The sequence below is a fragment of the Rhineura floridana genome, chromosome 5 (genome assembly GCF_030035675.1).
Source record: "Rhineura floridana isolate rRhiFlo1 chromosome 5, rRhiFlo1.hap2, whole genome shotgun sequence".
Taxonomy (NCBI): Eukaryota; Metazoa; Chordata; class Lepidosauria; order Squamata; family Rhineuridae; genus Rhineura; species Rhineura floridana.
This window is the reverse complement of record NC_084484.1, coordinates 178,914,409-178,941,849: the sequence shown is the minus strand read 5'-3', so window position 1 is coordinate 178,941,849 and position 27,441 is coordinate 178,914,409. Positions and strand designations below refer to the sequence as shown.

The following is a 27,441-nucleotide window of genomic DNA, read 5'->3' as shown; positions in this document are numbered from 1 at the left end:
AGATGCCTTGAAAGCTCCTTGAAAGTTTGGACTAAAACCCAGAGCAGATTCCACTGCCCTGCTGACATGGGCCCACTAGCCGCCACTGCTTCAAGGGCAGTCCTCTGCTCTGGAGCTTAGCACACTTGGTCAGCTCTCACTTAGTGGGTTGGCTAAACTGGTGAGCAGGCATGTGGGAGCCTGTGACCTGTTCTAGCTCAGGCAATGCTACTCCTGTGGGAGGAAACAGTTCCAGGGCGAATCTGGTTCAAGGTTATCCTGGCTGGTAGGTTCCAAGTTAGTTCATGACTCCATGATGCTCCTGATCCATCCGGCTCCTCTTCCTCTTCTTTCTCAAAGTCCTGGCTGAAGGTTGGGGATCATGACAAGACAGACAAGACAGTGAGAGGAAAAGATGCAATCTTGCTCAGTGTTGGTGGTAGTGTTGACAATGCTAAGGGTAAACAACTGCTACCCTCTACGACAGGGGTGCAGGAAATTTTTCAGCCAGAGGGCCACATTCCCTTCTGGACAACCTTCCAGGGGCCACATACAAGTGGCAGGCTGGGACAGAGGCAAAAGTGAGCAGAGCGATTAATGTAAAGTTTACCTTTGTAAAGGAAGATAATCTCTTTTTATCTTAGTGTCAATTTTAATTATTTTTTTAGTGTTTTAATACCTGTTTTGAATAGTCTTTTATGGATATTGTTAAGGTTTTATTATTTTTTGTAAACCACTCAGACCCTGTTGTGGGCTTCCCAAAGGCATCTGCTGGGCCACTATGAGAACTGATGGACTTTGGTCTGATCCAGCAATGCCCTTCCTGTATTTTTAGATGCTATGGACTGCAGCTTTCATCATCCTTGGCCTTTGGCCCTGCTGCTTGGAGATGTTGCGAGTTTAATTCTAAAACATCTGGAGGGTGCCAGGCTGGGAAAGTCTGCCATAAGGTCTCTCCGCCCTTCAGCAAGGGGGTGGGACCTGTCAGGGATAGTTTGCATCAGGACAGATGAAAGGTGGGAAGCCTCTGGCCCTCCAGATATTACTGGACTACAACTTCCATCACCCTTGATCATTGACCATGCTGGTGGAGGCTCATGGGGGTTCAAGTCCAACATCTGAAGGGCCACAAATTCCTCACCTCTGGATAAAATGATTCTGCAGAGCTCCAGACTTTGCTGAAGTAATTTACCTGCTTGGACTTATCCAAGGCCCTGAAACTTCAGCCTGACCAAGCTACCCTCAATTGTCTGCCATAACTTTGTGGAATCTCAACTGGGATCAAGACAGAAGCATGCATCTCCTATCAGGTGTTTGGTCAGTGGCAGCTGGTGACTCTGGGGCAGTGGAATCCACTCCAGGTTTCAGTCTGAACTTTCAAGGAGTTGTCCTAGGTGCTGAACACTGTGTTGGGTGACTGTATTACTTTGCGGGAATGAGCTGTGGGATGTTCTTGCCTTTCTAAAACCTCAAAGGCAGACATGCAGCACTCTTCAGACTTGAACAGCATGTGCAGCAGGAAAGAGACATATTTGGGGCAGTGCATGAGACAGCATTTCAGCTGGCACCTGTGGTATTCAGTTGCCCAGGCCTAGACGTAGTTATCACCCCACAGGTTTATGTGGCGTGCACTATCCTGTCATTTTAACACCTGCAGATGAATCACAATGAGAAATATTTGTCAGCAATTGAAGATGAGCAAATGAATGATCGTTCCCGCTAGTATTTATTCCTTCCCTGCAAGACAGCCCAAGTCAGTGGAAAGAGGAGATTGTTTGGGATGAGGCAAGGGGCAGTGAAGCCACAGCTCATTTTGCTAGTGTGAGATAAAATTTCTGCAGAGAGCTTAGGGTGGATGTTTGCATGCTGACAGGAAGAGGCCAGGGCTTTAGAGACCCAAATCCAGACATTAAGTGCATGCTCTTCAGCTCAGATTCCTTGAGATCAGCTAGGGGTGAGCTTGCGCTTTTTACTGTAGACTTGAGCTACAGCTTGATCCAGAGTATGGTCTGAAGGCAGATGACGCAGCAAACCTGCTGAAGCTAACTCAGGCGGGGTTGCATCAGGGCTTGGTTGAGAGACTGCCAGGGAACTGCTGTCCTGACTCCTTCCATCATGGAATAAAATCTGAGGTCAAAATAATAATAATAATAATACTTATGGGTCATGTTTGGTGGAAAGGTAGCAGAAAGGCCAGTCGGCTTAGAAGTGCAAGAGCCATTCTCCATGCCCGACCAACATGGCGGAGTGGCCATAGCTTAGTGGTAAGCACAAGCTTAATGTCCTGCAACCCCTGTATCTTTAGTTGAAAGGATCAGGTAGTAGGTGATGGGGATGTCCCCAGCCTAAGATCCTGGAGGTCACTAAATTGTTCAGGGTTGTTAAAACAAAAAGGGATTGCGAAGAGCTCCAAAAAGATCTCTCCAAACTGAGTGAATGGGTGGAAAAATGGCAAATGCAATTCAATATAAACAAGTGTAAAATTATGCATACTGGAGCAAACATCTGAATTTCACATATACGCTCATGGGGTCTGAACTGGCGGTGACCGACCAGGAGAGAGACCTCGGGGTTGTAGTGGACAGCACGATGAAAATGTCGACCCAGTGTGCGGCAGCTGTGAAAAAGGCAAATTCCATGCTAGAGATAATTAGGAAAGGTATTGAAAATAAAACAGCTGATATCATAATGCCATTGTATAAATCTATGGTGCGGCCACATTTGGAATACTGTGTACCGTTCTGGTCGCCTCATCTCAAAAAGGATATTGGAAAAGGTTCAGGAGAGGGCAACCAGAATGATCAAGGGGATGGAGCGACTCCCTTACGAGGAAAGGTTGCAGCATTTGGGGCTTTTTAGTTTAGAGAAAAGGCGGGTCAGAGGAGACATGATAGAAGTGTATAAAATTATGCATGGCATTGAGAAAGCGGATAGAGAAAAGTTCTTCTCCCTCTCATAATACTAGAACTTTCTAGGACATTCAAAGAAGCTGAATGTTGGAAGATTCAGGACAGACAAAAGGAAGTACTTCTTTACTCAGCGCATAGTTAAACTATGGAATTTGCTCCCACAAGATGCAGTAATGGCCACTAGCTTGGATGGCTTGAAAAGAAAATTAGACAAATTCATGGAGGACGGGGCTATCAATGGCTACTAGCCGTGATGGCTGTGCTCTGCCACCCTAGTCATAGGCAGCATGCTCTGAAAACCAGTTGCCGGAAGCCTCAGGAGGGGAGAGTGTTCTTGCACTCGGGTCCTGCTTGTGGGCTTCCCCCAGGCACCTGGTTGGCCACTGTGAGAACAGGATGCTGGACTAGATGGGCCACTGGCCTGATCCAGCAGGCTCTTCTTATGTTCTTATGTCGACTGCCAGTCAGAGTAGACAATACTGGATTAGATGGATAAATAGCTGGATGTGATGTAAGGCGGCTTCCTCCAAATGGCCTGTGGTGAAGCGAGAAGAGGGCAGGAGAGGGGGTCAGAGGCCCTTAGTCAGCACACCAGGTCCCCAGAACCAAGAGCTGACTAGATGCGACCACAGACTTCTGGATACATTTGCAGCCGTTTCTGGTAACACCTTTTGAAGCGATGGGAGTTCCTTAGAAGACTAGCCTGTGATATGCAATTATCCACAGACAGAAAGAAGAGAGATGTAGCAAAAGAACTCAGGAAGGTGGAGAGGAGAGACTAATGGGAAGCAATACTAATTGACTGATGTGGAGCTTTGCAAGGTTCCAGACATGCTGGAGCAATATTTTAGGTAGTGCAAAATGCATCCCACTACATCTCTCCCCCCCATTACATCTTAACAAGATCAAGTTCTCCTGCGTGGTAGACCACAATTATGCTTGCTGTGATCCGCGCAGCAAGGAGGCTAAATCTTTTCAATATATTGACTGATTTCACTTCCTTAAATAGGATATTGATTTATTCCGCTTCGGGGGAAGAAGCTATACAGAAGAACATATGCACACGTAAGCCCATTTTGAATTTATGTTTCTCATTCCCATTTTAAAATGGGGGAAATAGCTGTACAAGCTACTGTTAATGCCGGTGGTATTTTCAAACTGTGGAAGATGGCTGCGAGGCAATTTCCTCTCCTCATAATCCAAGTAAAAACACATCAGGAATAAGGTATGAAGCTACTACTAAAAGGAAGAAAACTGAACTAAGTCCCAACTAAATCCTCAATGACAGAGCACGTGCTTTGCATGCAGAAGTTCCCAGGTTCAATCCCCAGGATCCCAGGAAACAGGGATGGGGGGGAAAAAACGCTGGTGGGGACTCTGGTAGATTGGAGCCAGTCTGAACAGGTAATACTAGACTATTCTATTGATCGATTGACTCAAAAGGGTGATATCCAATTACTCGTTCTGTGAGCACAAGAATTTCTGCTTGCACAATAGAGCTTTGCCCCCTCTCCTCTCCCCATGCGCGTCCCGTACCCTCCCCAAATACACTACAGAGTGTTGGGAGAAGCCCCAGAACAGATATGAGGGGGGGACTTCATTTGTGCAAGTGGGAAACGTCCCACAGCCTTTACACTCCGCTCTTCGGCTTGGTATGCTCTCAGAGCGGCTCACACATCAAACACAACAGTGGTGGGGAACCTCCAGCTCGTGGGCCTAATTTGGCCTAGCCAGACCCATCCAAATGGCCTGTAAATCCACTTTCAGCAAAGTCCTCCAACTTGCCAATTATGTGACAGCATCTGGTGTCACCCGTCAAATCATTTCAGCAAGTGCCCAGCCACTTTCCCAGCTTTAGACTTGACGTTGTGGCTTCTAATTCCTTGCTGTAGCTTTGCACTGTGCAATTTTTAAAGGCGCCTTTGAAATGGATGCATTTTCTGTGTCCAGATGCGGGGGCGGGGTGGGTGGGGGTTCCAAGGACACTTGGGACGCTGTGGAATCTCACAGAGTCTGTGGTAATGCTCTATGATGACACGGGAGCAGCCACTGTTTAACAAGCCTTCCCACATACTCATCCTGCAGCACAGAGGAACAGCTCAGCGCTCAGTAGGACAAAAAAAACCAAAACTTAATGCAGCATGCCTTTGCTGAGAAGGTAGGAGGAAGAAGATGGGCAGAGCAGTTGATCTTCCCAACCCCTTTCCCCAACACTAGTGACAGCAGCAGATGGGAAAGATCCTTGCATTCGACACCTCAGAAAAATGAAATTCTGCACGGATGAAAATGCAAATATGATGCCCAGAAAATGCCATGCAAACTAAACCCATCTGCACATATTTGTCCTGTTTTGCATCGTTCTATTCCTTGCCCATGCTCCATGCTCCACTGGGCTAAGTTGTCCAACTCAGTGTAACATTGATTCCAACGTTCATCTTCAGGAGGGCAGACTAACAAATGCATATAAGGAGAGGTATATTGTTAACATGACTGAGGACATGGAAAGAAAATGTATCTGTGGATAGAGGTAAAGCAGACGTGCAAAGCACAGAACGCCATCTCTTGATTGTTGTAAGCCCCATCCAGAGTCACTCTAATCTCTAAGGCGTTACCAGGTGTCCTAAGACGTACTTCCAGGCTTTATACTCATGAGGACTAGAAACCCACACAAACAGTGCATTTTATACAATTCAAACCAAATAGGACTTACCTTGTCTCGAGGGGGATGTTACTGTTAAGTAACCAGCTGTCCTGAGCATGTGTGGACTCTTGTGTCCCAGCCTGCTGCTCTCCAGAAAGAGAGTGATCTGTAGGAGCAGGGCTAGGATTGCTCCTTGGGGTGAAGTTCCCTCGATTTAGAGAGTTGATGGAGGCCGTGTGATGCTGGTTTGGTGTGTGAGCATGTGGAAGTGGAGGAGGGGGAGTTCGGAGCCTGGAATGGTTTTGAAGACTGGGCGGATGATCTGCGGACGAAAAAAAAATCCACCCAATTTGTGAGTTTTGGGAAACATTTATTTATTCATTTTCTTATATTTATAGCCTACCTGTTTTCTGGTGAGGAACCTAAGGTGGTCATGCATACGGTTTCCATGTTGTCACCTATAGGCAAGATGTTACCTTTTCAAGGACTTCTTTTGGTTGGAGTGTATGCAAACTTTGGGATTACACAGAACTCACTAGCACACTGGAAAGGCACTTGCTTTGTTTCTTTAAATAAAATATATGTATTTCCATTATCATCTTATATCCTACAGTCCAGAAGTGTCTGCCCCTCAAAACAATCTGCCACTATTTAATTATTTTTTAAAAACCTGCTTCTGTGTCCTCTGCTGTGATGCCATGACAACCAAAAATTCTGTGCCCCCCCAGCTTCATTAAAAGTATTTGTTTAATTTTTAAAAAATTAAATTTAATTTGCCTCTCTTGAGCACTGTGAATAAGCATATCACTATGGATTTCTGAAAGGAAGAGCAGGGTATAAATGTGATAAAAATAAATAAAACAAATGTGCTTATTTATTTATTTAACAATACTTCTATACTACATACTAGAACAAAAGACCTCTTGGTGAGTTACAAGGGTTTTACCTGACTTGCAACTAGTGTGCACAGATACCAAAGAAAGGAGATTTATGGTCCCCAATGAGCTGGAGAACTCTCCTTGCACTGTTATACCCTCTAATATTTTGGGATAAAGGAGTATAAACACAGCAAGGATCACTGGGCAAATTTAATCTGGACTTAGCTGAGGACTAGGCTAAAGCATCCTTGGGATCTTCTTAGCAATCCAGTGCAGGTTCAGTGGTTGTGCTGCCTGCTGTAGCAGTTTATTTGTTTCTACTGTGTTATGCTTGCATATTTGTAAATAAACCAAATATTATACAGACACTCTGAGTCTCCATTGTTCTTTATCATCCAAAGGAAACTACCAAGCTTGTAACACTGCCCCAGCACATCATCGTCGTCGTCGTAATAGTAGTAGTATTTTTTCAAATTTCCCTGTTCACCAGCTGACTGTTCATGCCAGGTACATTTCATTTATTTATTATTTGATTTATATCCCACCCTTCCTCCCAGCAGGACCCCAGGGCGGTATAACTCAAGCTGGACTCTGCTTCTAAAAAGCTGTTCGGTAAATTCCTAGTTTACACCCTGTTGCGGTTGCTATTATAGGTAATGACTTTTGAATTACGGTAGGGAAAAAAGTGCCATTTCTGTTCTCTGTTTACATATCCTCTCCAATTTCTTCACTAAATGTAAAACAGCAAATTTCTCCAACTCCTGCCAGTGTGATTTTACCCCAGGGGTTTGCCATGACCAGTCCTTTCCTGATAGTCATTTATTATTCCACACATCACCGCCCTCATCCTGAGCCCTAGAGCCTTTAGACTACATTCATACACATTTCTGTCACGTCTCAGCATTGCAAACATAATATACCTTGACTAGGATTAAAAAGGGTTTCTTCAGCTTTTCTCTTTTTCTCGCTCTTTTCGAGTTCTCAAGCTGGAGCCCCTAACAAGATTTTGGAGAAGACCTAGATCAAGAGAGTCTTGAGGCACCTAAAGACTGACAAATTTATTATGGCGTAGGTTTTTGTGGACAAGAGTCTGCAAAAGCTTGTCCAGTAATAAATTTGTTAGTCTTTAGGCTACCCCAGGATGTAGCTTTTGCTGCAACAGCAGAACACAGATACCCCTCTGGAGACTGTTACCTGTATCAACTTTACACTTTCCAAAAACAAAACAAACCAACACACAAGCACTACTCTGATGGATCAGACCAAGCATGTGTCTACAATCTGCATCCGCAAAAGGCCAGCCAGATGGCTATGGGAAGTGCATAAGCAGGGCTTTCCCACAGAATACTGCCTCTGAATGTGGAAGTTTTGTTCAGCTCAGCCAGCCTTCCCCAACTGGGAGCCCTCCAGAAGCTGTGGACTACAACTCCCATGAGCTTGGATTGCTGCAATGCACTCTATGTGGGGCTGCTCTTGAAGCTGCTCTGGAAGTTACAGCTAGTGCAGAATACAGTGGTTCGACTGCTCACTTAAGGATGGGTGAGAATTCGGATTCAGTTTGCATTTCAAGCAGGATTTATCAAATTTGCCATTTCCGAAATAACATGAGAACCAAAACCCAGCCATCCTTCGAAATCTGCATTTATTAGAATTTTGGGATGCAGTTCGCCAACTAAACAACATTTACAAAAATGCATATATTAGGGGAAAGTGTGCATAAAAATGAATATTTTATTCATTTTGCATGAAAATAACATGCAAAAAGGCATGAAATGACGAGAAATGGCTTGCAAAAATGTGCACCTTTGTCAAACCTGCCTACACAATGTGTTTATTTGGAGAAATTCGCACTAAAGTGGTGAATTTCCATGAGGATTTTCTTTAAAAAAATTGCAGATTGCTGCAGAAATGTAGAGAAATGAATTTAACATTAGAAAAGTGAAAAACAGAACCGAAACAGACAAATCTTTCCACCCCTACTGCTCACTGCGGCAGAATGTTGCTGTCATTTTGTACCACTCCTGAAAGAATTCCACTAGCTGCCATTTAGCTACCAGGTTAAGTTCAAGGTTGCTGGTACCGGTGTATAAAGCCTTAGACAGGCTGGGACTAGGACACCTAAAAAATCTTCTTAGCCCTTGTATATGCAAGAGAGGGTTTCCTGCAGACACCATCTCGTCAGGAGGTATGTTCCATGCTATGTAGGAGGAATTGGGCCTTTAATATAGCACACCTACCCTTTGGAATTCTCTTCCATTACACATCAGACAGGGCCTTTCCCTTTTGCCTTTCCAGAGTCTATGAAAGACCTTTTTCCTTCTAAGTACAGATTTTTATCCCAGTCTGTATCTGTATTGGATTTGAAATGGTTTTTATATATGTAACTGTTCTAATTGCATGTATTTATGAAATTGCTTTGTAAGTGTTTTTATTGTTGATATTTTGATTGTTGAATGGCTTCAGGATGTTATACAGGAAGCAATTCATAAATGGAATTTAAGTAAGTCAAAAAAATCATTAGTACTCAAAGGCATTCTGACTCATTCTGTGGGACAGTAGTAACTTTTTGAACTGCAGGAACTCATCATGGCCGTTCTCAAAGAGAGAATTAAAAGAAAGGAATTGAGGGTGTGCAAATCTGTGAAAGCTGTTGTATATGTTGTTGTTGTTATGTGCCTTCAAGTCGATTACGACTTATGGCGACCCTATGAATCAGCGACCTCCAAGAGCATCTGTCATGAACCACCCTGCTCAGATCTTGTAAGTTCAGGTCTGTGGCTTCCTTGATGGAATCAATCCATCTCTTGTTTGGCCTTCCTCTTTTTCTACTCCCTGCTCTTTTTCCCAGCATTATTGTCTTTTCTAGTGAATCATGTCTTCTCATGATGTGTCCAAAGTATGATAACCTCAGTTTCATCATTTTAGCTTCTAGTGACAGTTCTGGTTTAATTTGTTCTAACACCCAATTATTTGTCTTTTTTGCAGTCCATGGTATGCGCAAAGCTCTCCTCCAGCACCACATTTCAAATGAGTTGATTTTTCTCTTATCCGCCTTTTTCACTGTCCAACTTTCACATCCATACACAGAGATCGGGAATACCATGGTCTGAATGATCCCAACTTTGGTGTTCAGTGATACATCTTTGCATTTGAGGACCTTTTCTACTTCTCTCGTAGCTGCCCTCCCCAGTTCTATGACACAAAAATACATATATTTCACAGAAAACATACAATATGATACATGATGCTGAAGGGGCCAAAGACCATCTACCTGTGTGAGTTTCTGCAAGACCTGCTCCCTGCATTTCTGGCTGATTTCCACCTGGCCTGGAAGGGCGGGGCCCTGTCTCTCTCCAGCTACAAAAGCAGCAACTGCTGAAGGGGCCAAAGACCATCTACCTGTGTGAGTTTCTGCAAGACCTGCTCCCGGCATTTCTGGCTAATTTCCACCTGGCCTGGAAGGGTGGGGCCCTGTCTCTCTCCAGCTACAAAAACAGCAACTGCTGAAGGGGCCAGAGACCATCTACCTGTGTGAGTTTCTGCAAGACCTGCTCCCTGCATTTCTGGCTAATTTCCACCTGGCCTGGAAGGGTGGGGCCCTGTCTCTCTCCAGCTACAAAAACAGCAACTGCTGAAGGGGCCAGAGACCGTGTGTGTGTGTATGTGCGCGTGAACCTGCTGCTCGGGATGTCTATAGACTACTGGGGTTAGTTGTTTTTTAGTTTTTGGGGTCTAGATTTAATTTTGGAGATTCATTTTTGCTGTTATTTGGACTACAGCATATTTTTGTTAGACACTGTTGTGAAGTGTGTGGGGATTGCTTAATTGTATATTTATTGAGATGTTTTCATTAGTTTGTTGTTTATTATTATTGTTTGGCTACTTATATACTGTGAATATTTATATTTCTTTGTTGTATTATTTCTCTGTTATACACCGCCCAGAGAGCTATGCTAGTCAGGCGGTATAGAAATTTAACAAATAAATAAATAAATAAATAATACAAAACCTGAACAGAAAAAAGCTAAATATCTGATAAATTGAATTCTGTTGTTGTTGTTATGTGCCTTCAAGTCGATTATGACTTATGGCAACCCTATGAATCAGCAACCTCCAAGAGCATCTGTCATGAACCACCCTGTTCAGATCTAGTAAGTTCAGGTCAGTGGCTTCCTTTATGGAATCAATCCATCTCTCGTTTGGCCTTCCTCTTTTTCTACTCCCTTCTGTTTTCCCCAGCATTATTGTCTTCTCTAGTGAAAATAGAAATGGACTGCCTTCAAGTCGATCCTGACTTATGGCTACCCTATGAACAGGGATCTCATGGTAAGCGGTATTCAGAGGGGGTTCACCATTGCCTCCCTCTGAGGCTAGTCTTCCCCAGCTGGCTAGGGCCTGCTCAGCTTGCCACAGTTGCACAAGCCAGCCCCTTTCTTGTCCGCAACTGCCAGCTGGGGGGCAACTGGGCTCCTTGGGATTATGCAGCTTGCCCACGGATACACAGGTGGCAGGGCATGTAACACCTGAGCCACTCCCTGTGGGGGTGATCTTTAGCTGGCCCTGACACCCAGGAGACACGAGCGGGGATTTGAACTCACAGACTCTGGACTCCCAGCCAGGCTCTCCTCCCCACTGTGCTATACAAGAAGCATACATAAATCAAATGTGGGTAAGACCTATATGTAGCACAGAGAAGTACAATGGTAGTGCATGTGGTCTAACCAATAGTTAATATTGTCTGCACAGCTTATGTGACCACATAGGTTATTCCTCCATATATTTTCTGGATAGGTACATGCCAAATGCATTTTGTCTTCTTCGCCTTCTCCAGTGGCCTGTTTTGCTACAGTATCCGCGCATGAGTTCATCTAACAAAATGACTAATAATTTTGAAATGCGAGAGCTCATCATGGCAGCCCCCAGAGACCGAAAATGCAGGCATATTGATCCACCATTATTTTATAGTCACTACTATGTAGCATAATATTAGACAGGTGCCATCTCTGTTATCTTTTCGGTGCCTATTGAAGACCTTTCTCTCAACAAGCCTTTTAAGTAGAGACCTTCCAGTTTGTGTCTGTGTTGGAATTGCTTTTTAATATGTTTTAACCCTTTTTTTAAAAAAAAGATTTCTTGAAAGCTTTTAAAAAAAATGTTTTTAAAGATGTTTTGTTTTAATGTATTTTAAAGTCTGTTTTTATGATGTTTTAAAGTGTTTTTAGTGCTTTTGTTTGCTGACCTGGGCTCCTGCTGGGAGGAAGGGCAGGATATAAATCAAACTAACTAAATAAATAAATAATGCCCAGTGTATTAGGATCAGCTGACTCCAATCCTATGCACCTTTTTCGAGAGTAAGCAGTGTAAGAGTAGTAAGAGAGTAAGCACTGGACACAGTGGTGCTTACTTCTGACTACATAGATTCAACTTGTAAAATGCATTGAGGATTAACAAAGATCTTCAGAGAGAGAAAATACAACTGTTAGCCTTTAATTAGAAACACAAATAAACTTGCAAATAAGTGTTACCATTTAAACTGCCAAGTAACCCTACCAAAGAAAAGGGAAGAGGTAACCAGACTGCTTGACCCTTTTCCTCATCCCCAAACTCCCTCCATGCTAATCTGTCACACACACACACACACACACAAACCCCTTGAAAGCCTCATTATCACCTCATTGTCAGAGGAAGGAGGATATTTCAGTTACCAAGGTGCAATGACAAATGATGCACCTACTCTGACAAAAAGTTGTAAAGCTGTGCTCCCCTCCATTCCCCTTCCACTACACTGCTGTCTCTGAATACGAAGTTTTCACTGAGCCTAATGGTCAAATGGTTGTTGACAAGACCTCCATGAGTTTGCCAAATTCTTCCTTAAAGTCACCTAAGTTAAGAAGCCCTTGCGGCCATCTTGTGGCAGTGAATTCCACAAGTTCATTAGAGTTCACAACACATATTTTGCCAGAATCAAATGGTGGTTCCTGAAGTCATTACTAGTTAGTGGTGATGCAACAGAGATAATTGTCACTGTTTGATGCAGTGATAACCTCTCTCACACATATACACTGATGTTGATCTTATTACTTCATGTTCAGTGAAGTATTCCCTCACTACCACCTGTTACTTTCCTGTACCTGAGGATATGGGTTGCAGGTGATTAGTGCTTTAAAAATCAGTGATTTTACCTCAAACCCCTCCAGAGGAGGTAACTGAATAACTGATTAAAGAGCATAATCCTTTCTCTCTCTCAGACACACACAAACACACACACACACACGTGCTTATCTTTTTCTATCCTGAGCAGTGATTATCACATAATGAAATACACAGTTTTGCAATGAGAAAATAACATCAGTGCTGTATTAGCTTTTCTGAAGTTCCTCTTTGAAATGGCACTCTTCTGAGCTATACAGGAAATCAGATTAACCACCTACTTATGCCTCCATTAAAGTAATGAATCAACATGGGGAGGTTACTTTCTATGTCAGCGATGCACTTCCTGTTCCTTACTTTTACTACTACAAATAATTACACAGAACAGCTAGCACAACCTTTAGGGGCTTTTCTGGAGAGACTTGAGCCTCCTGTATATTTTTGATGGAACTTTTAGATTGAGGAAATATCACTGTGGTGGTGCAAGGGGAACAAAAATAGCACACCCAGTCGCCTCGCGCCTCATCCTCCCCCTCCAAAAAAAAAAAGCTTTAGTACAAGCTATGCAATGCGATGAAAATGCAGTCAGGAAAACCATTATTTATTTATATTTAGGAGACACCCTCGTGAAAGGTATTCTCTAGGCATCGAATTAAAGCCTATGCCTGAAAGTCAGTAGAAAACAGACTGAATGTGGAGTTGCCTAAAGTGACTTTTGAAAGACACTCTGGGGGGTGGAGGAAACTTGGCCCCACACCCTGCCTCTGCTAAACCATCTGCACTGGCGGCCCACGTGCTACCCGGCCAGGTTCAAGGTTCTCGTGTTAATTTACAAAGTCCTGAACAACTTGGGCCCAAGATATCTTAAGGACCACCTGAGCCCTTATATCTCAGCTTGATCACTGAGATCATCCAGAAGAGCGCTGATCATTGTCCTCCAATGTTATAGAAGCCTGACTGGCCTCAACCAGAAGTTGGGCATTTAGTATCACCTGCCTCATGTTGTGGAACACTCTTTCAGCAAAGATTCCAGCAGAGATTCAGCAGGCATTCTCACATTTGATTTTCAGGAGTCTCTTGAAGACTTTTTTTTAATGCCAGCAGGCCTATGCTGTTTAAACTTTCTTAATTACAGTCATTTTAATGATTATTTCAGTGGAGTGGTGGCTCCAGTGTCAGTGGGGCAGTGAATCTGCTCCAGGTCCAAACTTTGAAGGAGCTGTCCAAGGTGCATTCACGACTGACATTGACATTGAAGCCACCGGCCTCCACTAGATTATTTTACATTGCTTTTATGGTGTTGTATGTTCCTTATTTAAAAAAATTAATCTGGCCTATTGGCAAGTGTTGTTGCCAACCTTTTGCCTAGAGGCATGAAAGGAAAAGTCTCCCCAAATCATGTGCATTTTTTCTTCCAGTGTATTGCAGAGTTGTTGCAGCATTATTAGACGCTGCAGCTGCCTGCAACTGATGTCTGCTGGGAGGCAGTATACGGCAACTTCCTATCTTCCTAAGACAGAACATTGGTCCATCTAGGTCAGTACTGTTGACACTGACGAGCAGCATTTCTCCAAGGTTTCAGGTAGGAGTCTTTCCTAGTCCTGCTTGGTGATGTCGGGGACTGGACCTTTTGTGTGGAAAGCATGTGCTCCATCACTGAGCTACAGTTTCCCCCCTAAATGTACTCTGACAGGCCAGGCCTGGACCTTGACAGAGCTGTGCCACAGTTGCTATACACGGTTTTGTTTTCCAAATCAAGGTTGTTGGAAGTCAACATGATGCAACGTGATGGTGCTGGAATGCTGAATCAATTTGCAGCCACTTGCCACAGCGAAGGGTGGAATGAAAGTTCCCACTGATCTGGGTCCTTTTCCCACATCTGTACTTGTTGAAACATCAGGACATGAACCAAATTGAAGATGCATTGCAAAAAGACCAACCACAAACACACACCTGAGCCTCATCAATTTTACCCATTGAAGGAGAAGTTTCTGCACAAGCTCTGGACTTTCAGCAAAACATCCGGAGATGGCAGAGGTGGCCGCTACCACTGGGACTGGCGGGGCGGAAGGCAGGGAGCCCAACAGTTGGTGGAGCCAGAGCCAATGACAGGCAGAGCCAACTCATTCTTGTTTTGTCTCCATCCGCCTCTCTGAGACTCGGGGGGGGGGCAACAGGCTGTTATAAAGAGGAAGGCAGGCAGGTGGGGGCCGGCTGCAGACAGTGTGGTGGGCCAATGCCTCATTTGCCCTAAGGGACCAGCCTTCACCTAGAGCTGGTGAGAGGAAGTTGATAATACCCACAAACTGCACTAATATATTCTGTGCAAGGAAAGGCAGTACAAAACACAACTGAGAAATTTTATTATAGATTCCCTCAAATTTGGCTCAGAAGTCACATTAAGCCAAATCAGGTCGAAATGTTAGTTTTTACACATTTTTTTTTAAATTATGCACACTGCTTTGAAGGCACGCGAGTCCACTAACAAACAAAGTAAGCAAAATAGTTTAAAGAGCTCCCCCCCAATATGGAATTAAAATTAGAAGCTTTCCTTGTTGAAGAAGTTGCCTAGGAAAGTGTTTAATGCATGTTCAGATGTTTTCCATTCAATTGTTACAATGTTCAGCATGCACACATGGCACTGCTGGGTCATTGTTGTTTTTGTGATTGTGCGAATTGGCCTCCAGACATTCCATAATTTCCCCTTGCGCTACAGGCTGGTTCACACATTACAAAAGCCTTCCCCAACCTGGTGCCCTCCAGATGTTTGTGGGCTACAAATGTCATCATCCCTGACTACTGGCTGTATTGGCTGGGGCTGATGTGAGTTGTAGTCCAAAACATTTGAAGCAGTTGGGGAAGGTAAAAACATACCTTTAGCACACTTTTGCAATGGTCATTTTATGCAGTATGGGGCAAGGATGCTTATCCCTTTCCCCTCCCACCCATTCTCCCCTGGGGATATCAGTTTGCAAGACTATTTTCCCCATAGAGCCCGGCTGGAAGGAAAACAACTCAAGACAGCTGGGTCATTTGCAGGGGAGAACTGGCAGGGAGAGGAACAGGGGTTAAGCTTCACCTCCCATCTGCCATTTAATCCCCTGCATTTTCCCCATCCTCATTTTCTATACAGGGGGAGTTCCGAGTTGGAAATCCTGCATTTTCTTTGTAATGTTACCCACAGTAGAAAGAGCCGTATGGTAAAAGGCAGCCATTTTTTATTTGGTAGTAGGCAGCTTTAAGTTTTCAGATTGCTTTGGGAGCTAGCACTGCTTACTTTCTGTGGCCTGAACTTGCCTCCTAAACCTACACCTTGGTAAACAGATCCTGTATGTGAAGTTTGGATCGCTTCTAGGCAACCTGTTTCTGGAGCATTCTTTGTGATTTGTTTGCCAGCAGGTTAGATGACGCTGCGTTAAAGCAAGTGCTATTGCACACTTGTGGTGCATTTCCCTATCACTTCCCTTACTGCATAAAGTCCAATCTTTTGGGGAAGCGGGTTTGTTGTGCAAGACCTCCTACTTGACTTTAACTGCGCAACCTGACTTTGCCCACCAGAAAACAGCGGCCATCTGGAAATGCCGTTTTCCTGTAAAGAGCTACTCCAACTATACTAATGGTTGCTAACACTTTTCATCACTTGTTGGAGAAAGAAAAGGGATCCTGTACATTGGCCATTGTAGTAACAAATCACTTAAGACCTAGGCTTACACAAAGGCTTGAAGCATTCCCTGGCTGCCCCCATCCAACAAATTCTGCTATCTGCTTTGATATCAGATTCTACAAAGTGGGGGGGGGCTGCAGTCTAGTGTTTCGGGTGGGTGCTAGTTGGTTTTTTGTTTCATCAATTGCCATTAATTCTTTTTACCCTTTGTAGAGAAGGGAAATTTTTTTTTTCTGCCTATGCATGTCGAAACAAAGCCATTTCTGTTCAAATATCTTCAAACAGCAACATAAACTAGGGACAATTTCTGTCTGGCAGCTGCAACTTTGACATCGAGTCTGTCAAAATAATTAATATGTTGCTCTCTTCTGCCCCAGCGACCGCTTATGCACAAAGCCTCACTGACTGCTCTCCGCCCCCCTGCCCCTCCCAAGCTGGAAAACCATGGGTGCATTTCAGTGTAAAATTTCTTTGCACAGGTGGAAAACTTTATCCCCTTTGGCTACTTAGATCTGATTTGCAAGCAGGGGTTGCTGTGACCTTTTCCTTTCGCCTCTTGTAGGCATTCTCCACATCATGACTGGGAGAAAGCTGTATATTGGTTTATCCCACAACGGATGTTTAAAATTTGTATTTTGTGTGTGTGTTCTTAGAAACACTTGAGGGAGACACTAAAGTTTTTTTTTTTAAAGATGAATCTGTCAGGAACCATACCCTTCACACAACACGTTTTGCACCGTGTTCCAAAATATACTGTAGCTCGGTGGCACAGCGTCTGCTTTGCTTGCAGAAGGTCCCAGGTTCAATCCCAAACATCTCCAGGCAGGGCTGGGAATGTTCCCTGCCTGAAACCTTGGGGAGGAAAAAACTGCTGCCAGTCAGACCGTAGAACAGGTGTGGCAAACCTTTGACCCTCCAGATGTTGCTGAACTACAAATCCCATCATCCCTGGCTCCACTTGATGGGGTTGATGGGAGTTGTAGTTCAGCAACGGTCCCCTACACTTGCCGTAGATAACACTGAGCTGAATGGGCCAGCAGTCTGACTCAGTATAAATCAAGTTTCCTGTGTCGGGTGGCCATGTGCAAGAGAGGGAGGGGCTCCTGTTCCTTCAATAGTTTAGATTACAAGAAAAAGGAAATTCAGCCAGTCATAGCAAATAAAATAAGTACAAGATGCAGCAGCCTTGTCAACTCTGTGCGTGTTATGTGCCTTCAAGTCAATTATGACTTATGGCAACCCTATGATTCAGTGACCTCCAAGAGCATCTGTCATGAACCACCCTGTTCAGATCTTGTAGGTCTTTGGCTTCCTTTACGGAATCAATCCATCTCTTGTTTGGCCTTCCTCTTTTTCTACTCCCTTCTGTTTTTCCTAGCATTATTGTCTTTTCTGGTGAATCAGGTCTTCTCATGACGTGTCCAAAGTATGATAACCTCAGTTTCACCATTTTAGCTTCTAGGGATAGTTCTGCTTTAATTTGTTCTAACGCCCAATTATTTGTCTTTTTCGCAGTCCATGGTATGTGCAAAGCTCTCCTCCAGCACCACATTTCAAATGAGTTGATTTTTCTCTTATCCAACTGTCAACTCTACAATACTAGAAAAAAAAATATTGTGAAAGCACCAGGTCCTTGAAAGAAGATTTATTAATAAACTTATAAATTAGTTAACACGTCTTCTTTCAAGCACCCGGAACTCCCCCCCTTTAACCTTTTAACTCTAACACTAGAGGAAGGCAGTACAAACGGTCAGTCACTGATTTATTTATAAGCATTTGCAAACCACCTGATATTTAAAAAATCTCTTAAGCACTGTACATTCTAACAAACAATGTATAATGAAAACATTAAACAAAACAAAACAGTTTAGTACCTAAAGCCAGTAAAACAGCAGTACAAAACTACATAAAAGAATATAAAAGTAAATAAAATGGGCTAGGGTAAGCTTGAGCAAAACAGTAAGTCTTCACAAGACATCAAGTAACTGATGGTTTTCTACGTCAGACACAAAAAATATCTGAGTCAGGTACTAATGGGCTCCTGCTGGAAGGAAGGGAAGATATAAATTGTTTTTAAATTGTTTTTATATTGTTTTAAATTTTAAAATTGGGTTTTAAATTATTTTTAAAATATGTGTTTTAAATTGTATATTTGTTTTAATGTTTTTGATTGCTGTAAACCGCCTAGAGAGCTTCGGCTATGGGGGGGGTATACAAGTGCAATAAATAAATAAACAAATAAATAATAAATAAATAAATAAATAAAATAAAAAAATTAATAAATAATGCTCATTGTGACTCTGTTCCTTCGTTGGGATAGTAGTGGAGATTCAAATAAAGCCTACGCACCTTTCGGCCAACAAGCCTCAACAGCCTGTGGCCTAGCACTCAGGCATGGCGGCTCACCAGAGCCTTGATAAACCTCCTGTTTGTACTGGCTGTCTTCAAAATCTGCACCAGGGTGGAGGGAAGCAAGGACGTTTCTTGTCAAAGCATCTGCCAGACCACCATGCATGGGTACCAGGCTGCATTCAACTTGGTCGGGGCTACATATTTGAAGGCCCCGAAGAAAACTGAAAAAAAATTCCGGGCGGGAGGGATTTCCCTCTCCTGCAGCCAATTTTTCTGTTTTTTTCCCAGGTCTTCACTTCTCTGGTCAGGGCATTCACAAAGGTGTTCCCAATGGTGACTCCCAGGCTGTGGCATTCCCCTTCCTTTCAAAGCCCAGGCCTCTTCTGGAAATGATGTACAATCTACTTATTTCAGCAAACCTTTTTTAAAAAAATGGTTGGGTAAGAATCTGTCCATTACGCAGTTTATTTTATTTATTTTTAGGCATTCCTATCCTAACTCTTTAAAATAAACCTTTTCCAGGACATTTTACAATACAAAATGGAAATGGACTTCCTTCAAGTCGATCCCAACTTATGACGATCCTATGAATAGGTTTTCATGGTAAGCCGTATTCAGAGGTGGTTCGCCATTGCCTTCCTCTGAGGCTGAGAGGCAATGACTGGTCCAAAGACACCCAGTGAGCTTCATGGCTGTCTTGGGATTCGAACCCTGGTCTCCCAGGTCATAGTCCAACACTCTAACCGCTACCCCACACTGGCTCTTTTTACAATACAAGAAAAATATAAAACATGAACAGCCTAGAGTCATAATAAGATTAAGATTTGGTTCAATATGTGCTTATTTATTTAAAGAATATTTATCCCACTCTTTAGCAAAAAGCAGGTGTCCAGAGTGGCTTACAGACTTCTACCAAAAATACAGTCCCTGTTTTAAGGCTTACAGTCATAGTGTTCTTCAACTTTTGGGTCTCCAGATGTTGATGGACTACAACCTCTGCCATCCCTGACCATTGACCATGCTGTCTTGGGATGATGAGAGTTGTAGTCCAACAACTTCTGGGGACCCAAAGTTGAAGAACACTGTGATCTAGAAAGCCATGACAGAAAAGGAAAATGGAGGGGGAGGGAGAAGGAAATAAGCAAACTCAGGTGCAAGTCCTTAGCTACCTGTCACAGGCCCAAATCAAAAGGCCTGTGTGCTATGTGCCACTGAGCTTTGCAGAGTCTGTAAAACAGCTGCAAGCGCTGGAGAAGCCACTCTCCAAAGTTGAGAGCACTTGGGATGTAGCCTGAACAACTGTGCAAGAAAACAAAAGGGAAGGGACCTGAACCCTGGCATGCACACAAACACACATGCCTTTGTGAAGATACAAAGGGGCTCTTTGGAGCATGACCTGTATATTATAATATTTGTGTGGTTTGAATACATGTCTCTGGGTGCCACTGACAACCCCAAAGCTTTCAGGGACGGGGTAAGAAAGGGGAAGAGATGTTAAAACAACTCTCCTCCTAGTGAGATTTTTTTCCCGTTTGAATGTCTAGATCAGCCTTTCCCAACTAGTGGGCCACCAGGTGTTGTTGGGCCACAACTCCCATCAGCCTCAGCCAGCATTGCCAAAGGTCAGGAAAGATGGGAATTGTGGTCCCACAACATCTGGTGGCCCACTAGTTGGGAAAGGCTGGTCTAGATCAAGTGTGGGGAACCTTTGGCCCTCCAGATGCTGCTGGACTACAAACCCGACAATCCATGAATACTGGCCATGCTGGCTGGGGCTCATGGGAGTTGTAGTTCAACAACATCTGGATAGCCAAAAGTTCCCTATACCTGATTTAGATGATACCTGTTTTATTCTGGTTTTTCTACAGACTTGTTTATTAATAGTGTTATTTATTGTTCACCTATTGTGGAGTTTCTTTAAGCGCTGTAAGCCGTTTTGGAAGAACGTGTCCAGAAAAGTGGCTTTAAAAATACTGTTAAATGTAAAATGAGGAAAATAAGTCCTCCTGACATATGTGTATGTTTCATGTGTTATTTTTTGGTATACAGAAGATATTGTTGCCTGACCTGACCCGAATGCAGCTCAGTGGCATTTTATTTATTTATTACATTTATTAGTCGCCTATCTGGTTGGTTATCCAGCCACTCTGGGCAACATACAACATAAAAACATACAAATTACATTACAGCATTAAAAAATCTCAAACAATGGTAGAGTACACACTTTCTATGCAAAAGGACCCAGATGCAATTCCTGACATCTTTGGAATACAGCTGGAGCGCGAAATCCTGTCTGAAACCCTATAGCAAGTGTGGGGAACCACTGGCTCTCTAGCTGTTCCAGCTAAACTACAACTCGCATCATCCCTGGCCACTGGCCATGCTTGCTAGGGCTGATGGGAGTTGTAGTTGACCACTGTATCTTTCCGAAACGTCTCAAGGAGGTGGGGGTTGGGGGGATTGCGCTCCAGTGGTTCCACACATACCTCCAGAGCCTCTTCCAGAAAGTAGTTATGGGAGGCTACTGTTCAGCACCATGGGAATTATCCTGTGGTATTCTGCAGGGTTCCATCTTGTCCCCCATGCTATTTAACATCTATATGAAGCCACTGGGAGTCGTCATCAGGAGATCTGGAGTGAGGTGCCATCAATATGTAGATGACACTCGGCTCTACTTGCCTATTCCATCTGAATCCAGAGAGACAGCTGAGATGTTGAACCAGTGCTTGGATGCAGTGATGGACTGGATGTGGGCCAATAATTTGAGGCTGAATCCTGAAAAAACAGAGGTGTTATGTGTCCACAGTTCTCATGTCCAGGAGGTGGGAAAACAGCCCGTTCTGGATGGGGTTGCTCTTTCCTTGAAGGAGCAGGTCCATAGCCTGGGGGTACTCCTTGATCCAACACTGTCACTGGAGGTTCAGGTGGCCTCAGTGGCTAGAAGCGCCTTTTTCACGCTCCGGCTGGTTTGCCAGCTTCACCCCGTTTTGGACAGAGAAGATCTGGCCACAGTGCTCCGTGCTCTGGTAACTTCCAAGACTAGATTACTGCAATGCGCTCTATGTGGGGCTCCCCTTGAAAAAGACTTGAAAACTTCAACTGCTTCAAAATGCAGCAGCCAGATTACTGGCTGGGGTTCCCTTTAGAACTCTTATAACCCCTGTTCCAAAACAGCTGCATTGGTTGCCAGCACATTTCTGGGCCCAGTTCAAGGTGCTTCCATTAGTGTTTAAAGCCCTAAACGACCTAGGCCCCAAATATCTGAAAGACCTCCCCTACACACCCTCTCAGGTGTTGAGATCAGCAGAAGAGGCCCTTTTGGTAGTTCCTCAGAAGTTCAGGTGGTGGTGCCTTGGCACAGGGCATTCTCTGTGGCAGCCCCTAAACTGTGGAACTCCCTCCCCACCGAGGTGCATCTAGAAACTTCCCTGTACAACTTTCAGTGATTGCTGAAGACGCACCTCTTTACCTTGGCCTTTGACACCTGAAATGTATATTTTTAGGACCCACCCTGTTTTCTGTGATGTTGTTTAGGTTGCTTTTAACTGTTTTTAATTATGTGTTTAAATTTGTTGTAACCCGCCGTGGGACCTTTGGGTGAAAGGTGGGTAATAAATAACAACAAAAATCTGGAGGGCCAAATGTTCCTCAAATCTCTTCTCGAGAATCTCTGCCATTCCGTGTTGATCAGCCTTCCCCAACCTGGTGCCCTCCATTTTGGCCTACAACTTCCATTAGCCACAGCCAGCATAGCCAATGGTCACAGATGATGACAGCTGTACTCTGAAACACCTGGAGGGCATCAGGTTGGGGAATGCCAGTCTAAACAGCACTGAACTAAATGGACTAGTGGGCGCTTGTTGTAAGGCTGACGTGTTTGTTTATCCAGAATGCTAATATTCCACTTTACAGTCTTGAGAGGCTCTCAAAGAGGCTTACAGAAGATTCTCAACATAAAATCACACTCAAATCCAGTAAGGAACAGAAGAGACATTCCATTAGGAGCAAAAGAATTGAGTCAGTCCATTGATCTATCTAGCTCAGTACTGTCTACACTGACTGGCAGCAGCTCTCTACAGTTTCAGGCACAGAATCTTTCCCAGCCCTACTTGGAGATGCCAGGGATTTAACTGGGACCTTCTGCATGCAAAGCAGATGCCCTAGTATTGAGCTACAGCCCAATTCAGGCAGCATGTCACATTAGGCAACAGCCTCCACCAAATTTATTTATTTATTTATTACATTTATATAGTGCCCCATAGCCAAAGCTCTCTGGGCGGTTTACAGCAATTAAAAACAATAAAAACAAATATACAAATTTTTAAAACACAAAAAACAATGTAAAAACATAATTAAAAAAAATTAAAAACAATTTAAAAAACACATGCTAAAATGCCTGGGAGAAGAGGAAAGTCTTCACCTGGTGCCGGAAAGATAACAGTGTTGGCGCCAGGCGCACCTCATCATAAAGATCTTTCCATAATTTGGGGGCCACCACTGAGAAGGCCCTCTCCCTTGTTGCCAAAATCCTCTAAGAAGGCAAGAGATTCTTTTGTTCCTGTGAATCTCAACGAAATGATATGAAATCATTTTTTTTAAACCCCAAATAAATAAATAACCATTCATCTTCTTCCCCCAACATTCCCAACCCACAGAAATCTTGTAAGGCTCCTTTACTATCTGTTCCTGGTAACCAAACAGTACCACACAAAGAAAAATGACAACAAATTGGTGTAATTTCAGAGTAGAGCATAAAGATCCGTTATCTGTAAATCAAGGTGCACATTTCTATTTCTCTCTCCTCCTTATACAGAGGGCGAAAACTACATTCTGAAGTGGGCTCCTTCATAAAAGCCTATAAATTAAACAACAGAACTGACTGGAAGGTTTTATTAGTCCTAATGTAATACATGCAATTCAGCCTGCTGTAGGGGGAAAACGCGGACCAAATTTCATTTCAAAAGGAAAAGGGTACAACAACGTAATAAAAATGAATTAAATTAATAAGGATTGGAATCCAGAGCAACTTGGAAGCTTGCATTTCAAGGCACGTGCTGAATTGTTGCTGACAGAATCCAAATTAGTTTTACGCCAGCTTTAACCCACAGAGGTTCTAAATAACTTCAGACATCAGCCGCACCGCAGAGCTGGGCTGGCCTGAGAATGCCGTTGGATGCAACATTGATGCAGGGGGACTGAAACCATATGTGCCTCATGCTCTGGCGCATACATATCTTTGCTGCGTTCAGAAACAGAATTAAATCAGTCCATCATCCTCTCCCAAAATCAGGAGAGGGGCCATAGCTCAACAGCTGAGCATCTGCTTTGCATGCAAAAGGTCCCGGGTTCAACCACCGGTATCTCCAGTTAGGGCTGGGAGAGATCAGTGCAGACAATGGACCAACGGCCCGACTGTGTGAGGCAGCCTTCTATGTTTCAATGCAAAAGGTCTCAGGTTCAGTCCCTGTGAAAACAATCAGACAGCAGGTAATGGGAAAGGACTCTGCCTGCAACCCTGGATTTATGCTGCCTGTGAGAGTAAACCATACTAAGCTGAATGGACAGATAATCTGACCTGTATTGAGGTTCCTATCAAATTTGATGATGTGCTTCTCTGCACCTCTGGGTGGAGGGGATGTATCAACTCAGATGGGACTCAAGCCTTATTTGGGCATGCCCTTCTCCACACAATTAACACTGTGTGTTGGGAGGGCAGGGGGCACAGGCCAGCTCCACTCTTGCCATTGCATCGCTTCCTGCCCTGCCTCCGTGCTGCCCACCCATTGGCAGCAGATCTGCAGAGGAGGAGGCCTGCCCAACTGCTTATTTGGGCATTAAGCAGCATATCAAATACAACAATAGTAATAATAACCGTTTTATTTATATTGCATCCTTCCTCCAAGGTCAAGGTGGCAAACACGGCGGTGCCCCTCCCTATTTCAAACCTCACAACAACCCTGTGAGGTAGGTTAGGCCAAGAGACAGTGACTGGCCCAAGGTCACCCAGTGAACTCTATGGCTGAGTGGGGATTTGAGCCCTCACCTCCTGGGTCCTAGTGCAACACTATAACCACTATGTGACGTGTCCCTGTAGGATGGAACTCAGGCTGGGGTGGGTCCAGCATGCACAGCTCCGCTCTCCTTCTAAATGATGGCAGTTGCAGTCCAACAGGTTCTCCAGGTCTGATGTAGAGGAAGACGAAGAATGAGGCACTTTCGTTTCCTTCTCTCTTTGCAACGATTTTCATGTCTGAAGTTGCTCAAAGAGATGGAGGTTGCAATGATTAGCACATTGCAACTATACCCAAGACTGCTTTTGTATGTGTGTGTGTGTCCGTGTGATCATGGTGGTGGTGGTCTAGATGAAAACTTTGATCATGCTGGCTCTAGTTCTAGCCTATCCACAGTGAGAGGAAGAGGCCTGCTGGATCAGGCCAACGGTCCATCTGGTCCAACACTCTGTTCTCACAGAGGCCAACCAGATGCCCATGGGAAGCCCACGAGCAGGACCTGAGCGCATGAGCACTCTCCCCAATGGAAATTCCTAGCAACTGGTATTCAGAGGCACACCACCTCTGACAGCAGAGGCAGAACATGCCCTCCTTTGTGTGCTTCTGTTGTTTCAGGTGAGGCGAGTAGTGATCAGGGAGAAGGGCACACACTGAAGTCAATGCACGGGAGGAGGAGGAGGAGGAGGAGAAAGAGGGGGAGGAGGAGGAGGAGAAGGAGGAGGAGGAAAAGAAGGAGGAGGAGGAGGCCTCGCTGGCCATCTAGTCCTGCACCATGTTCTCACTGTTGTGAGCCCTGCAGGAAGGGGGTGGAGCGGTGAGAACAAGGAAGAGGAGGACTTTGAATTGGATGACGGATCCAGTGATGGGCCTACAGGTATGCTGAAAGCTCCCATACCATGGACAGTGACAGCTCCACCCCTACAGCTCTGAGCGAGGAGGCTCAGCCCAGTCAGGTAGTTGCCTCTCCACCCAATGTTCATCCCCTTCCAAGGCCCGCTTTACTGCCGCCACAGTGCAGCCCCTCTCCCTCTGATGGGGAGGATCTTGCTGAGGCAGAGCAGCCGCCTTTGTCTCGTACACAGAGGTGGTTGTGCCGGCAAATTCAACACAGCCCCTCTGAGGAGGAACACTCGTGTGCACGCACGTTCTCAACAGTGACACTCAGTTCACGCAAGTAGAGTGCCCACCCACCCTTACTCAAGCATGGTGAGGGGGCAGGACTAGTTGCTGTGACGTCTTAGCGCAGTGTAGTCATGTCTAGTTACTTCTAGTAAAGATGCTGAATTCTGTGTAATCTGTAAGTTGATTCATGAAGCGCTCCGAGCTGAAACTTTCTATTAACCCTTTCTATTTAAGCCTTTTTTAAGGTTGTTTCTAAAATGTTTTTAATGCTGTTTTGTTTTAGTGTATTTTGGGATCTGTTTTTATGATGTTACAGAGATTTTTGGTGCTTTGTTTGCTGCCCTGGGCTCCTGCTGGGAGGAAGGGCGGGATACAAATTAATTAAATTAATAAATAAAATCTACTAAAGAAAAGCACACCTCCGGGTCCGTGTCTGACTTTGGTGTGTTCAGGCAGGACACTCACACAGTGGCCAACCAGATGCTCATGGGAAGTTTGCAAGCAGGACTAGAGTGGAACAACACTTTCCCCACCTGTGATTTCCAGCAACTGGTATTCAGAGGCATACAGCAGGGCCCCACTCATACGGCAGGTTATGTTCCAGACCACCGCCAAAAAGCGGGACTCCATCAATAAAATGGCACCCGACACCCGAAAAAGCCGTAAAAGCAGAACAAGCGCCGTATGAGTGGGGCCTTACTCTAATTGGAAGTAGCCGTATTAGCGGAACGCTGAAAAGCAGAGCCCTAGTGTACTGCCTCCAGCAGTGGAGGTGGACAGAAGGGTAGCCCGAAATTTTTCAGGGGTTGGGCCTAGTATAAAATCAAAATGTTTCCAAGCGTCACTCATGCAAACAGGGCATTAATATTAATTAACTTATTAAATAACCTCCCCTTTGGGGGTTATATACCCTCACAAAGCACATTGCTTCCAGTTCTCAGAACACAGATGGAACAACAAATCCCAAATGCTGCAACTTAATTGCTACGCATCTAGTAAAAGGGTTATATAGGCATTTCAACTCTTTTGTTGAGTGACATTTTAAGAATAATCTGTTCTATAGCCACAGGAGCCCTGACCTTTCAAGAGAAGCATGAGATGTATTTTGGTATTATCCAGTGACTTTCACCCTACAATATATAGTGCGCGTTGTGAGCCATGGGGAAGAAATTAGAAGGGTAAGATGCATCCTTATCTCGTGCATGTTTGCTCAGAAGAAAGCCCTGTAAATTTCAATGGCCCTTCCTCCCAAATACGTGCGTAAGATTGCAGCAGTGGTATGATTTCATCTTAGGATGACTTTGTGACAATCAGCAGTAAAAATATTATTATGAGAGCTCTCTAATAGTCAACTGAAGGCAGCTTATCAACTAAAGGGAACAGATACATATTCTTGCTCCTCCTTTTCACACCCCTTTTTTCCCTGGACGTACCTGTGCCTAAGAACACAACAGGGCCAAAGGCATGTGCACACCAATAATTTGAAGCACACTGCTTCCCACAAAGAATCCTCAGAACTGTAGTTCACACCTCACAAATCTACCGTTTCCAACATGCTTAACAAACTACAGGGTGGTATTCAATGGAACTCTTGCGCAAGCAGAACTCCAACTAGCGCAAGGAGATTCCACTGCCCTGCACACGCCCTGCACCATTCCCAAACTACTCCAGAGGGTTGGGGAAAACCGCAGAACAGGTTTAGGGGGTGCAAGAGGGGAGGACAGGGGGAGAATAT

General features: G+C 44.3%; 1 protein-coding gene across 8 annotated transcripts in view; it reads right to left on the bottom strand.

Annotated features, from left to right (window-relative positions):
• TENM4 (teneurin transmembrane protein 4) overlaps positions 1–27,441 on the bottom strand; it is an 850,566-nt gene that overhangs the window by 240,657 nt on the left and 582,468 nt on the right. For all 8 annotated transcript variants that reach the window (XM_061628962.1, XM_061628964.1, XM_061628965.1 and 5 more), the window contains one exon: positions 5,599–5,851. In XM_061628962.1, the coding sequence (XP_061484946.1) occupies positions 5,599–5,851 (253 nt within the window). The remainder of the gene's footprint in view (positions 1–5,598; positions 5,852–27,441) is intronic.